The 13,089-nt window shown below is 50.8% G+C and overlaps 1 protein-coding gene across 1 annotated transcript in view; it reads left to right on the top strand.

Annotated features, from left to right (window-relative positions):
* Positions 1-368: 368 nt before the first annotated feature.
* Positions 369-13,089, top strand: part of USP7 (ubiquitin specific peptidase 7) — a 70,340-nt gene continuing 57,619 nt past the window's right edge. Inside the window, exon 1 of the mRNA XM_031002701.3 lies at positions 369-1,094. Within this exon, the coding sequence (XP_030858561.1) occupies positions 1,016-1,094 (79 nt within the window). The 5' untranslated portion in view covers positions 369-1,015. The remainder of the gene's footprint in view (positions 1,095-13,089) is intronic.

The following is a 13,089-nucleotide window of genomic DNA, read 5'->3' as shown; positions in this document are numbered from 1 at the left end:
CGCCCCGGCGCGCTAGGCTGGGACCTGAACCCCGGCTGCCGGGTGGCTTCTGGGCCCCTCCTCATTGCTGCTCCTGGGTCTTTCGGGGTGTCCGGCTCCCCAGGATGGGAAGGATTCCGCATCACTCCCGCAGGGCTAAGTCACCGGGCGGCCCGCCTCGGCCCCCAGGGCCCGGGGGCAGGGAGCGCCGAGGGTCTGCCGCGGGGCTGCGGGGCAGGCGGTGCCGGGGCGCGGCGCTGCGGGGCAGGCGGGCCTCGGCAGCGGCGGCAGGCGGGTCGCTCCCTGCTCCGCCTCCCGTGCTCCGCCCTGCGCTCCCGCTCCGCCCTCCGGCTCGGCGCCCGCCCGCTTGCTCTCCTCGCTCGCTCGCTCGCTCCGCGGCCCCCCATGCGGATGTGACATTTCACGCCGCCGCCATTTTGAGAGCGAGCCGAGCCGAGCTGCCGGGCGCCGCGTCCGCTGCCGGAGCCCCGACGACGACGCCGAGGAGGCGGAGGCCGCGGCTCTCGGAACGCGGCCGGCCCGTCGCCCGCCCGCTCCGCCGCTCCCGCCTGCCCCAGGGCCCGCAGGCCCGCCGCGGCCGGCCAGGCCTCCCGTCCGCCGCGCCCGGCCCGAGGCGGGGCTGACTCCGCGGCCCCCGACCGGCCGCCCTCCGCCCCCGGCCGGCCCGCGGCCCCGCAGCCCCGGCCCCGGCCCCGGCGGCGGGAGGCGGGCCCCGCGGCGGCGGCGGCGGCGGCGGCCGCAGCGAGCGACGAGGCCGCCCGGCCCGGCCCGCCGGCCGCCCGCCCGCCTCGGCGCCGAGATTGGGCGAATCGCGAGCAAGTACGTGCGCGTCTCCCTGCCGCCGCCGCCGCCCGCCGCGGGCCGCCCCGGGGCCGCCGTCGCCGACGACGCGCGGGAGGAGGAGGAGGCCGCCCCGCCGCCGCCGCCGCCGCCGCCGCCCCGGCTCGCCGCCGCCCGCCCGCCGGGCTCGCAGCCCCGGCCCCCGGCCGCAGGCGAGGCCCAGGCCGCGGCCGACATGAACCACCAGCAGCAGCAGCAGCAGCAGAAAGCGGGCGAGCAGCAGTTGAGCGAGCCCGAGGACATGGAGATGGAAGGTGAGGCCCGAGGGCCGGCCGCGGCGGGGCCGGGGGGCGCCTTTCATTGTGGCCGGGGGAGCCGCGGGAGCCACGCGAGGGGCTCGCCATCTTTAACCAGGCCCCGGGCGGCCGCCGGGCCTCTGCCTGGCCTCCCGGCCCCGGCACGGCGAAGCTGCAAAGTCATGCCGGGTCCGCGGGCGAGGGGCGGCCGCCGGGACCCCGGCCCCGTGCATTGTCCCGACCTCGCGTCCGCCGGGCCTCCCCGGCACAAAGCGCCCGGAGTTGTAAATTCGAGCGCTCAGGCAGCGGAGGGACGGAGGTGTTTTCTCACCCGGGTTGGGAGGCGGACTCCGGGGACCGTCCCCGTTCTGGGGCGTCCGGTTGGATCTGGTGTGGCTGGGGAATTCCTGACCTCCCCGGGCGCGGGGCTCGCCCGCACCTGCTCCGGTGCGCTCCCCCGGAGGGCGCGCCGTGGCTCGGAAGCGCTCTTCCAAATCACTTTCTAACAGCACTGCCTAGCGTCGGGCTTACGTTCGAAAACACCTGCAAGGAACGCAGATGTTGTCAGGCTTTGGACTGGCCCAGAGTTCTGACCCGGGCGCTGTTGGTTTCCGAATCCACTTGTTTTTCGGGGAGTTTGTACCTGGTAGTGTGTGGTGCAGCCAGCATCCGGCCAGGTGTGCGCTTGCAATCGTGCGAAAGCCCCGCCGCACATGGCTGCCTGCATCAGAATCAAACCTGACTCGAAAGGTAACTCGGTTTTCTGCTTATGTGGCAGTAATTTTCCAAGGCACTGTAGTTTGAGGTATAGAGTCTTGGTTATAAAGGTTGGATGTAAAGACACTGTAAAGAGAAGGGTGTTGGATTTACGGAGTTGGTCATTGGAAGGCACTTTTTCTCACGACCCATTTCACTGAAACAAAGCAAAGTCCAAATGGTCTTTAGAAAGTTTTCTTACCTACGTGACGAGTTCAGGCTGTCGGGAGTCAAATGGAGGCCACCTGAATGAAAAGGGCGTGGAATGCTTTAGTTTTGCTTTTAGCAAGGGATCTTGGGTTGCCTCAATGAATGAAGCTCCAGGGGAGCTCAGGAAAAGCAGTATTTTTCCTGTGCGGTGGCTCCAAGTGTGGGGCGCTGCACACCGGTTGGTGGGAACACTTAAGCGTGACTGGTGTTCACCTCTGAATAGAATAACTTACTTCCAGTAATTGGATAGTCACTGAAAAAATGGCTGGCCAGGTTGCAAATGGCAAAGTGGCTGGGATTCTGCAGTAGGCACTCCCCAGTGGTATTTATCAATGGCAGTAATGGGGGACAGAAGAGCGGAGTCCACGCCAAGAACTGGGTTATCTGTTTCACTTGGCCCCAGCAAAGCAGCAACTAAGAGCGCCTGTTATGTGTGATTAAACCAAATAGCTGAAAAGAAGTACTTTACTGAGGGAATTTTGTGTATTCCTTTTGTGCTGTATTTTGCAGCCCATCTAAAACATAAAAGAGGGTTGCTTTTCAGTTTCCTTTTCAAATGGTACCCGGTCAAGACAAATATCCACTAACACGAGCATATGGATTTCCCATGACATTGTCCTACCGCTTTCCAGGTGTTTTTGGACACTAGTGAGAATTAATAAACAGACATTACTGCAGAGCATGTGTGTTACAGACCTGTATCTTTGGGAAAATGACCAGGTCCACAAATTTCAAGGTCTTTGCCCCCCCTCCTTTTTTTTTTTTTTTTTTTTGAGAGGAGTTTTGCTCTTGTTGCCCAGGCTGGAGTGCAGTGGCGCGATCTTGGGTCACTACAACCTCCGTCTCCCGGGTTCAAGCGATTTTCCTGCCTCAGCCTCCCAAGTAGCTGGGATTACAGCCATGTGCAACCACGCCTGGCTACTTTTGTATTTTTGTTAGAGACAGGGTTTCTCCATGTTGGTCAGGCTGGTCTCGAACTCCCGACCTCAGGTGATCTGCCCGCCTCGTCCTCCCGAACTGCTGAGATTACAGGTGTGAGCCACCGCGCCTGGCCGGTGTTTGCTTTTAAAAGACTAGAGGGTGTTGAATTTTTAGAAATTCATCAGTCTCCATGCACGTTTTCAAGGCTACTTTCTTTTCTCATAAAATGAAGCTTTATTTTCATATTACAGTTTGTATTGGAAAGGTAACTCCTAGGACAGTTAATCTGTAAATTTAGCAGAATCTCAAATTGGATGGCAGAGGTTTTAGTTACTAATGCTGATTCCTTAAACTTAAGAAACTCATTTCTTCTGACTGGGCCTCTGTTTCAATTTAATTATCCAGAAGGTCCCTTGTCTTGTAGTGAGCACATGAGGCTGTGGACAAATGATAGTGATCTGTGAGTACCCACTGGTGTGTGGTTTAAAAAGCTACTTGTGTCTTAGGCCATCTATTTCAGCCTTCCGAATCCTGAAATGTGGTGCTAGCCTTACGATTGGAATATGACTTAGGACCCGAAAGAGTGAGAGAACACTTCTGTTAAAAAGCCAGAAGGGTGGAATTTAGTGGACTCTGGTTGGCTTCATGGACCAGGCTGTGAGTGGGGTCCTGGTCAGAGCTAGAGACTTGGCACCTGTTTAGTGTCTGCCTCGGTTCCTAACGAACTAGCAGCTGGAAACTGTCAGGGTCTGAACAGCTTGAGGAAGGGAAGGCTTTGTAAACCTGGAGCATCCTGCCTGCGCCTCCTGGGCAGAGTGGTTTCGAAGGAGCCTGGGAGATTGTTTCGTTTGGTTGTTTTTTCTCTATCAATAGGTCAGTGTGAGTTTGCTCTCCGGCCTCACATTCTTGGGGTTGCATTTGCTTTTGAGTGAACTCTGCACAGCCCTTGTATATTCACTGGAAAACAGCAGTGCTCTGGAATAGTTATTTTTGAAATGCCCTGAGCAGTTAGGAAAGTGAAGGGTGAAGTGCGGAGAGGGAAGAGGTGAGGGGCCTGATGCAGTTTGCTGGGGTTGCAACCACACACTCCCTGTAAGGCCTGAAGCAGCCAGTTGCATGTTTCTAGTTGGAAGGCAGATAGAGCTGTGGAGGTGGTGGCATGATTAGGTCTGGCTGGGAATAAGGTTGCTTGGCAGTGTATTATTTATTCGCTAACTTTGGTGGCCATGGAGGTCTGGGGGCTGAAGGAGTGACTTGCATGGGTCTCTGCCCTCTGAATACTCAGATGGTCCGTGTAGACGCTATTGAATCAACAGGAAGTTATCAGGAGGCCTTGCTTCTGCATACAAACTGTTTTTTTCCCTGGTGTGGTTCTTGTGCCCAAGTGAGCAGTCTCTGTTTCAGTGTCGGCTCTGAGACGAATGGGATAGATGTTAGACTTTTGTATGACACTTAGACTGCTGCTATTAGGAGCAAATTAATGGGTCAGCTGCAGCTTCTGATCTAGGCTTCTGTGTTTTTTGTTACGGGGGTGGTGGTGGGTTTCTTCCAAACTTGTGCAGTTACTTTTCTGCTGAAGCATGTTTGGGAGTAGAATGTGAGTTCTCTTGAACACACCCAGCCAGATAAACTTGTGCTGTTGTGATTATAACTAATAGAAGATTCTTTCAAATAGCACTGTAACAAGACAAAAGTCAAATAATTCGAGAGTGTTGATTTTCCTTACATTGGCTTATGTTGCTAAGATAATTCTTTGCAAAGTTACAAGATGAACATCAGCTCAGAGAACCCAGTAGAGAGAAATTAGGCCAAACCTAGCATCTCACTCTGATGTGAGCATGTCAGGTTTTAAGGATTCAAAGCGATTCCCCAGGCTCCAGCCCTCCTGATTCTTTCAGGCTGCTGATATCCTCATTATTAATTTTTTCTCTGTAATGAAATGATCGATACTAGCAAATATAGGAAGAAGGTATCCTTTTTTTTTGAATTAGTGTTTTGGAAAAGGAGAAAGAGGTCATTAAGTTAAAATTCATGGTGTAACAGACTGTGGTGACTAAGGCAGTCTAGATTTAGAGCCATGTCTGGGTTTGAATCTGGGTTTTGCCATTTAATTGCTGTGGGACCTAATGCACATTGCTTAAGCTCTTGGTTCCTCAGTTTCTCCATCCCTTAAAGGAGGTCATTCATGCCCGTCAAGGTTGTTGTGAGACTGGAATCGCCAGGCACATCTAAAGTGCCTGGCGTGGAATTTGGAGCATAGGAGATGTTCAGCACATGGTGTTGCCTTGGTGGTAGGGCTTTTGCAGCCAAGAAAACGTGACACTATGTTAGAACTAAAGTGGGGCACACACCACAGGTGGGGCCATCGAAGATGGGTGCTATGCAGAAAGGGCCCACAGTAACCATATCCGATGTGGATTAGGAAGAAGCCATCCAGCCTCTGCCTAAGCAATGCTAGTCTTGAAATCTTGGGCTTGATGTGCTTGAATAGGGATTTTAATATTAAAAGTGTAATATTTTGAGAATGATTCACTGTATGATAAAAGTCAAGTGGATTTGGTGCCATGCGCCACTGATGCTGTAGTCAGCCTGGTGGCCTTCTGATGATTCTTCCATGAGTGCTAGAGCTCCCTGCGATGAGTGTGGGGAAGTGGAGCACTAGATAGTGGCAGGAAACCAGGTCCCTGAGTGTCCAGACGTTGGGAGTCGGCTTTGAACTCTGCTGTCTCTATCCCACATCCTGTTGCCAGGCCCGTTTGGCTGTCTCAGACATCCTCTGAAAGCAGGCCCTTGCTGCCTCATGCTGGAACTGTGGTGGTAGCCTCCCTCTTGGTCCTGCTTCCAGCCTGCCTGACCCCACACTTTATGAAAGCTGCTGCCCACAGGACTTCTGTCCGTCACCGCCTTGCTGAAAAGGACTCGGTGTCCTGCCTTCTCTACAGGAAGCCGCACAGCCGCAGTCTTAGGATGGCCCCAGCCTCCTTGGTGCTGCCGGTTCCCAGCACACATGCACTTGTGTGGGCACAAACAGGACAGATACCCCAGGAAAGTGGTTCAGAATCCCACCCAGGGGCCACCTTTCCCCTAAGCCTTTCTAGTTGCCTCTCCCTGTTGGCTTGCATAAGACCCATGCACTTTTTGCCCCACCTGCTACTGTGCCGGTGGGATGGGCATTGGGGTGCCTCTTCTACACCGTTGGCTTGTTTGCTCTGAAGGTGACCATCTCAGTTTCCTTTTTTGTTAAATTTATTTGTGGGAGATGCTCATTCAGGAAACACTTTTTTCAGTGTACTCTGAGAATAAACAGTAATGCAGGAGATGGCTGGCTGGCAAGTGGCTCTGAGAAAGAGACGCTGAAGCCATAAAGCGGTATTGCTTTGATAGGTGCTCATTCAGTTTTATTGCTTTTAACATTAATGTAATGGTGTTTTTTTGATCCTTTTGGAAGTAAAAGCCCATTTTCCAGACAAAGACATTGATAGACTTTCATAAATAACTGAAAATTTCTTTTCGGTATTTTGTAAAGTCTATTTTTGTTATCGTTTTTGTGTTTTTACATTTTTTTGTTTTTTTTTAATTTAAGAGACAGGGTCTTGCTCTGTTGCTCTGGCTGTAGTGCAGTGGGCAATCATAGCTCACTGCAGCCTTAAACTTCTGGGCTCAGGTGATCCTCCCACCTCACCCTTCCAAGTAGCTGGGACCACAGGGTCAGGGTGACCACATTTGGCTAATTTTATTTATTTTTTTTGAATTTTAAGTTTTGTAGAGATGGGGTCTTGCTATGTTCTGGCTGGTGTGGAATTCCTGGTCTCAAGCAATCCTCCTGCCTGAACCTCTCAAAGCACTGGGATTATAGGCGTGAGCCACCTCACCCAGCCCATTCATGGTTTTTTGCATGAGTAACAAATAGCGTGGATATCCTGCTTGATTTCCAAGGCAAAGAAATTGTATCCTGGAGAACAATAGTTGTAACAACATATTTCTTGCCATATACCATGACAGAGTTAGATGTTAAATGTCACCTACTTTAGAAATTACTTGTTCTGAACTAATTTGGACTTAAGAAAGTTGGAGGAAGCAGGGTTTTAAGTGTCATGCGTAGGCAAGAAAGTCAGTTATGCCATTTTTCTAGTAAGTTAACACATGCCTCAGCTAATGAGAAGTCAGATGTGTTGAAATTTTTGAAGAGAAGCAGGTCTACTTCTGAGGGTTGGTAATTTTAACTTTTTATTTGGAAGTTGGAAACAGTAATTAGTACGTTTCTTGTATGGGGAAATACACCAACCTGAGCCAGAGCAGGGATGCTTCCAGAATTCAGTGATGACACTCCTGAGACAGAGGCTGGCAAGAACCCAGCATGGGATGGGCAGAGGGGCGTCTGGGAGAAGGCACCCTGAGAGATAGCATCGACTTGTCTGTGTTGTGCTGCCCAGAAGGGCTGGGCATGGCTGAGGCTGCGCTGGGAGTCCTCCTGGATAATGGGGCACTGCCTGCGGGGGGGGCTGGGCTCTTACTATCCTGTGCCTGTGGCTGTGTAAAGCAAATTCAGTGTTGTTGTTGTTTTTTTTTTTTTTAATACGAAGTCTTAATTCGTTACCCAGGCTGGAGTGCAGTGGGACGATTTCGGCTCACTGCAACCTCTGACCCCTGGGTTTAAGCCATACTCCTGCCTCAGCCTCCCGAGTAGCTGGACTACAGGCACACGCTACCATGCCCGGCTAATTTTTATATTTTAGTAGAGATGGCGTTTCGCCATGTTGCCCAGGATAGTCTTGACCTCCTGAGCTCAGGCAGTCTGCCCGCCTCCGCCTCCCAAAGTGTTGGGATTACAGGCGTGGGCCACTGCGCCTGGCCCGAATTCAGTTCTTAGCATGCCCCTTGAGGGGTGGAGACACTGTTGTGAAGTCACAGCTGTTCATAGTTGCAGAAATGCCCGTGTGTCCTTGGAAGAGCCCATGTTACCTGCCAGGAGCTTTAACTTCATGAATGTTTGAAACCTGGGAGCGAGCGTTGTGGCCCATTCTCAAGGTGGTGATCATTCTCTTTGGGTCATTGAGAATCTAAAAACTATTTAGAAGGAAGGAGGCTCCCTTGTGAAACCAGGACAGGTCATGTGATTTTCCTGCCTGCCATAGAAGATTAAAAAATCCAGGCCCCTCTGTTTTGATTACATGCCAGTAACTAAGGTTTCCTGACATCCCAATATTGGGAGGACAGTGTCCTGTGTTATGTACTAACCTCCAGCTCTCGCAATAAGTTGTTAAACTGGCATCTGGTTTGGAAAGTGTGCTGTGTGAGTTTGGTAGGGTGACTTGTATTGCGGAACATGGTCCCATCCCAGGGTGGGGCTGCAAGTGTCTGGGTGGTAATCTAACTCTGGCTGTCTCTCTTGCCACCCCATTCACAGTACTTCAGAAAAAGTTGAGAGGTGTGTTTCCAAGGGACACCATGTGGCATTGCTCTGAATGTGTAGGCTGAGCAAATCTTTCTACTCCACAGCCCCTTAAAAAAGCTGTAAGCCATTGACCTCAAGTTGCAAGCACATTTCATCAATAAGACTTTGGGGAATAAATTATATTTCATGACTCTTAATTAACCCTGTGCAATGTTTTTTTTTTTTTTTTTTTTTTGAGACGGAATCGCGCTCTGTTGCCAGGCTGGAGTGCAGTGGTGTGATCTTGGCTTACTGCAACCTCCTCCCAGGTTCAAGCGATTCCCCTGACTCAGCCTCCCAAGTAGCCGGGACTACAGGGGCGTGCCGCCACTCCCGGCTAATTTTTTGTATTTTAGTAGAGACAGGGTTTCCCCATGTTGTCCAGGCCTGACCTCATGATCTGCCCGCCTCGGCCTCCCAAAGTGCTGGGATTACAGGTGTGAGCCACTGCGCCTGGCCATGCAATTGCTATTTTAAAACAAGCTTGTGAGCCTGGGCATGGTGGCTTATGCCTGTAATCCCAGTACTTTGGGAGGCCGAGGTGGGAGGATCACTTGAACCTTGGATGTCGAGGCCACAGTGAGCCAAGATTGCATCACTGCACTCTAGCCTGGGGTGAGACACTGGCCCCAATACTGTCCATCATGTAGAAATGAAATGCAAACAGATTAATAAGAAGTAAAAAAACCAGCCATACGGAAAGAGAAACCCAAGTTTATTAAATACAGCAAATGTAAAATTACATTTCAGCGGTTATTCTTAGAACAAGCATACGTGGGAAGAAATAAAAGAATTGCAGAAACTGCAGATTCATAGAAAGTGGGTATAGGTGATTAATAGAGTGACTGGTCCACACACCACTGTCATTCATCTCGTGGTAGCTGAGCAGAATGTTGTGTGAAACAGCAATTGCTGTTACTGTTTTTTTATTTTATTTTTATTTTTTGAGGTGGAGTCTCGCTCTGTTGTCAGGGTGGAGTGCAGTGGCACGATCTTGGCTCACTGCAACCTCTGCCTCCCGGGTTCACACCATTCTCCCGCCTCAGCCTCCTGAGTAACTGGGACTACAGGCGCCCCTCACCGCACTGGCTAATTTTTTTGTATCTTTAGTAGAGGCGGGGTTTCACCGTGGATGGTCTCGATTTCCTGACCTCGTGATCCACCCACCTCAGCCCCTCAAAGTGCTGGGATTACAGGTGTGAGTCCACCGTGCCCGGCCTGCAATTGCTGTTATAAACTATGAAAACCTCAAATGAATACATACCTTCATATTTAGTTAGTAAAGTTTTTGGCAAGTCTTCATCTCTGTAGAAAGCTTCCAGAATACATCCTATAAACTTACAGCGAAATTGTCTTCCATTGCAAAAAATAGATTGTGGATTTGACTTTTTGAGTTACGGTTAACAGGGTAATCCTAAAATCTCACAAGCTGTATTGTGGTCCCATTGCCCATGACCCGAATGCAGTCACGCCTCGTATGATGAGTTTGAGAACACGCGAGCTACCTCATGCTCTGTTTAGAGAGATGAGCGAGCCCACTGAACACGTTTGGATGTTGCAGCAGAGTCAGATTTCTTAAAAAGGTATCTAAACCTCAATCTCCATTTCCTTTAGGTTCCCAGGGGCACCTGTTCAAAGCCTCTGCTTCCAGTGGCACTGCATATGGGGTACGTGTCTTCTCCCCAATCCCCGTTTCTTACTGTCTTGGTTTCCCCTTGGATCGTACCTCAGACTTTACTTAGTGGCAGCAGGAGTGTCTTTGGTGTCCTGTAGTGTCCACAGAGGCTGGTGTAGGCTTTCATTCATCAAACATCTGCTGACTGGCAGGAACACGTCTGGCTGCTGGGTTATGGTCCCAGCTCTGCCCCGGATGGGACTGCCTCAGAAAGTGAAGGAGCCCTGAACACGTGTGCAGGGGACGGCTTCCGCAAAGCAGCTGTGGCATAGGAGAGACAGGACTGGCTTACCGCAGGGAGGGGGAGCCTCAGGTGAGGCCTCACAGAGAAGGCGACACAGCTGAGTGTGAAAAGAGGCGGTGAGGCCAGGCATAGTGGCTCACACCTGTAATCCCAGCATTTCGGGAGGCCAAGGCGACGGATTACGAGGTCAGGGGTTCAAGACCAGCCTGACCAACATGGTGAAACCCCATCTCTACTAAAAATACAAAAAATAGCCTGGCATGGTGACATGTGACTGTAATCCCAGCTACTTGGGAGGCCGAGGCAGGAGAATCACTTGAACCCGGGAAGCGGAGGTTGCAATGAGCTGAGATTGCGCCACTGCATTCCAGCCTGGGTGACAACAAGGATGAGATTCCGTCTTAAAAAAAAAAAAAGTGAGTGTGGTCACAGGCGGGAGGGGTGGAATAGCAGGATGAATTTGAGAGCTGCCAGACTCTGTAACTAGAGGTTTAGGGTCTGTGGTTTGCAGAATGATGCTCCCGTCCCCGGAAAGGTGTCCATGTCCTAATCGCTGAAACCTGCAAATGTTACGTTACATGGCAAAGGGATTTTGCAGACCTTATTGAATTCAGGATCCCTAGTGAGGAGGTGGGCCTGCATGCCCCAGGTGGGCCTAGTGTACTCATAGTCATCAGTGCCAGAGTGAGGGGACCTGAGAAGACAGGTGCAGGGGGGAGCCCAGGAATGGGGTGGCTCTAGGACCCGGTAGCGGCAGGGAAACATTTCCCCCTAGAACCTCCAGAAGGAATGCGGCCCTGCTGGCACCTTGGTTTTAGCCCAGTGAGACCCATTTCAGACTTCTGACCTTCAGAGCTGTGAAAGAACAAGGTGTGTCAACTTACCTGGGTCACCCAGAGCAAGTGGCAGAGCTGGGATTGGAACACATGTGGTCCGGCTTCACCATAGCCAGTAAGTGCTATTGGTCATAAAGTAGTGGTTACTGAATTTTAATTAATTAATAATTAAATTTTAATTATTATTTTTTTGGAGACAGGCTCTCCCTCGTGCCCAGGCTGGAGTTCAGTGGCGCAGTCACCGTTAACTATAGCCTCAAACTCCTGGGGCTCAGGAGTCTTCCCACCTCAGCCTCCCTAGTGACTGGTACTCAGCCTCCCTAGTGACTGGGACTACAGGCACACCACCCCCGGCCATTTTTTTTTTCTTTTTTGTATAGACGGGGGTCTACTTTTTTATTTAAACACCCTCCTGCTTTCATCCATTTTCCTACCTCACCACCCAAAAGTCGTGAACTGCAGTTGGGCTTCCCAGTCTGAAGGTTGTGGTGTGGTTCCCCACATGCTTTGAATATAGAAAGTAGCCCACTGCCTGAATAGTCCAGGGCCACTGATACACTGCAGGTGGCATTTCGTGGCATAAAAAGAGATGAAGCAAAATAATGCACGTTGGTAGATTGCTTCCTTTGTGAATCAGGTGTTCAGTAACAAGTTTTAATGAGATCCTGAGCTGAATGAATCATTCCTAAAGCAAACCATGCTGGGCTGTATGTATCTGAGTGTATGGAGAGATTTAAATGTGAAAAGGCCTGAGTCTTGTCTGCGAGGGCTCAGGGTGCAGGTGCACAGTGTCTCAGCATACCCAGGTCTCTAGATGTACAGAGTTAGATATTACAGCATTTTAGACCTAACTATAGCCTCATGCGCTCAGGTCCTCAGTCATCCTCATGCCCACAAGCCCTCTGCATTTACAGATGAGCAAATAGGATATCCAGGGGCTCTCTCCAAGCCTGCAGAGCTCATCACATGAATCCGGCTGGCTCAGGGCCAGGTGGGTGAGCCCCCTGCTCCCCGGGCTGTGTTCTCTGTGGAGCCTTGGCCAATTGGGGTGGTGTCCTTCCTGTTGCCTAAATCACCTAGTTTCTTTAAGATGACAGCTTTCACAAGGTGGAAGGAAAACTGGGTCAGGGCTACCAGAGGCTCAGGATTCCTTATCTGAGCAGAGGTTGAAGGAAATTAGGTGACTTAAGAAGCCAGTCTCCTTGCTTCATTAACTTGTAGCTGGCTGTGTGGTATTTATTGTTTTTGTGGCATATTTTGAATATTTTCCATGTGGGCCTCTATCCCTGACAGATTTTAAAGATTTTATATATATATATATATATATATATATATATATGTATATATATGATGTACATCTTCATAGGCAACTTTGGAAACAATAGTTTGTAAAGTGACTGTAGCAGTCAAACAGTGGCAAGCCTACAGTTTTAAATACAGAAATCCTTACTTGGTTTGACTTTAAGTCTTGCCTGTTAAGTCACTGATCGAAGAAAGTAGAAATAAACATGGCTTTTTTATCTTAGTTTTCTGTGTGTTGCTGCTGCTCACACAATGCACAAGAGCTGTGAATTCTTGGGATGTTGCATCAGATCAGTTTTTTCAGTCCGTGCACAGATATTAGCTTGAATGGTTACTTAACTGGTCACCAATTGTACGTGAGGTTCTCTTGGGAAAAATAAGACAGGAGACCCAAGTTCTGGCCCCATTGAACTTGGTCAGGAGTGACTGTGTGTGCAGAAACAAGTGACAAATAGTGCCCGCTCAGATCACTGTCGTGCGCTGGTCAGTGTCTGGGGAAGACATGCATGTAAGCCAGGTGACCCTTGGGTCCCTCGCCAGTGGGATGTGGCCCTGCGGGTGACTGGTTGAGCTTCAGGATGCAGGGCAGCCAGGCACATACAGCTTCTGAATCTTGGACAATTAGCAGTGCCATG

This window comes from Gorilla gorilla, chromosome 18 (genome assembly GCF_029281585.2).
Source record: "Gorilla gorilla gorilla isolate KB3781 chromosome 18, NHGRI_mGorGor1-v2.1_pri, whole genome shotgun sequence".
Taxonomy (NCBI): domain Eukaryota; kingdom Metazoa; phylum Chordata; class Mammalia; order Primates; family Hominidae; genus Gorilla; species Gorilla gorilla.
Note: the sequence above shows the minus strand (reverse complement) of the source record. Positions and strands in the feature narration are given on the sequence as shown.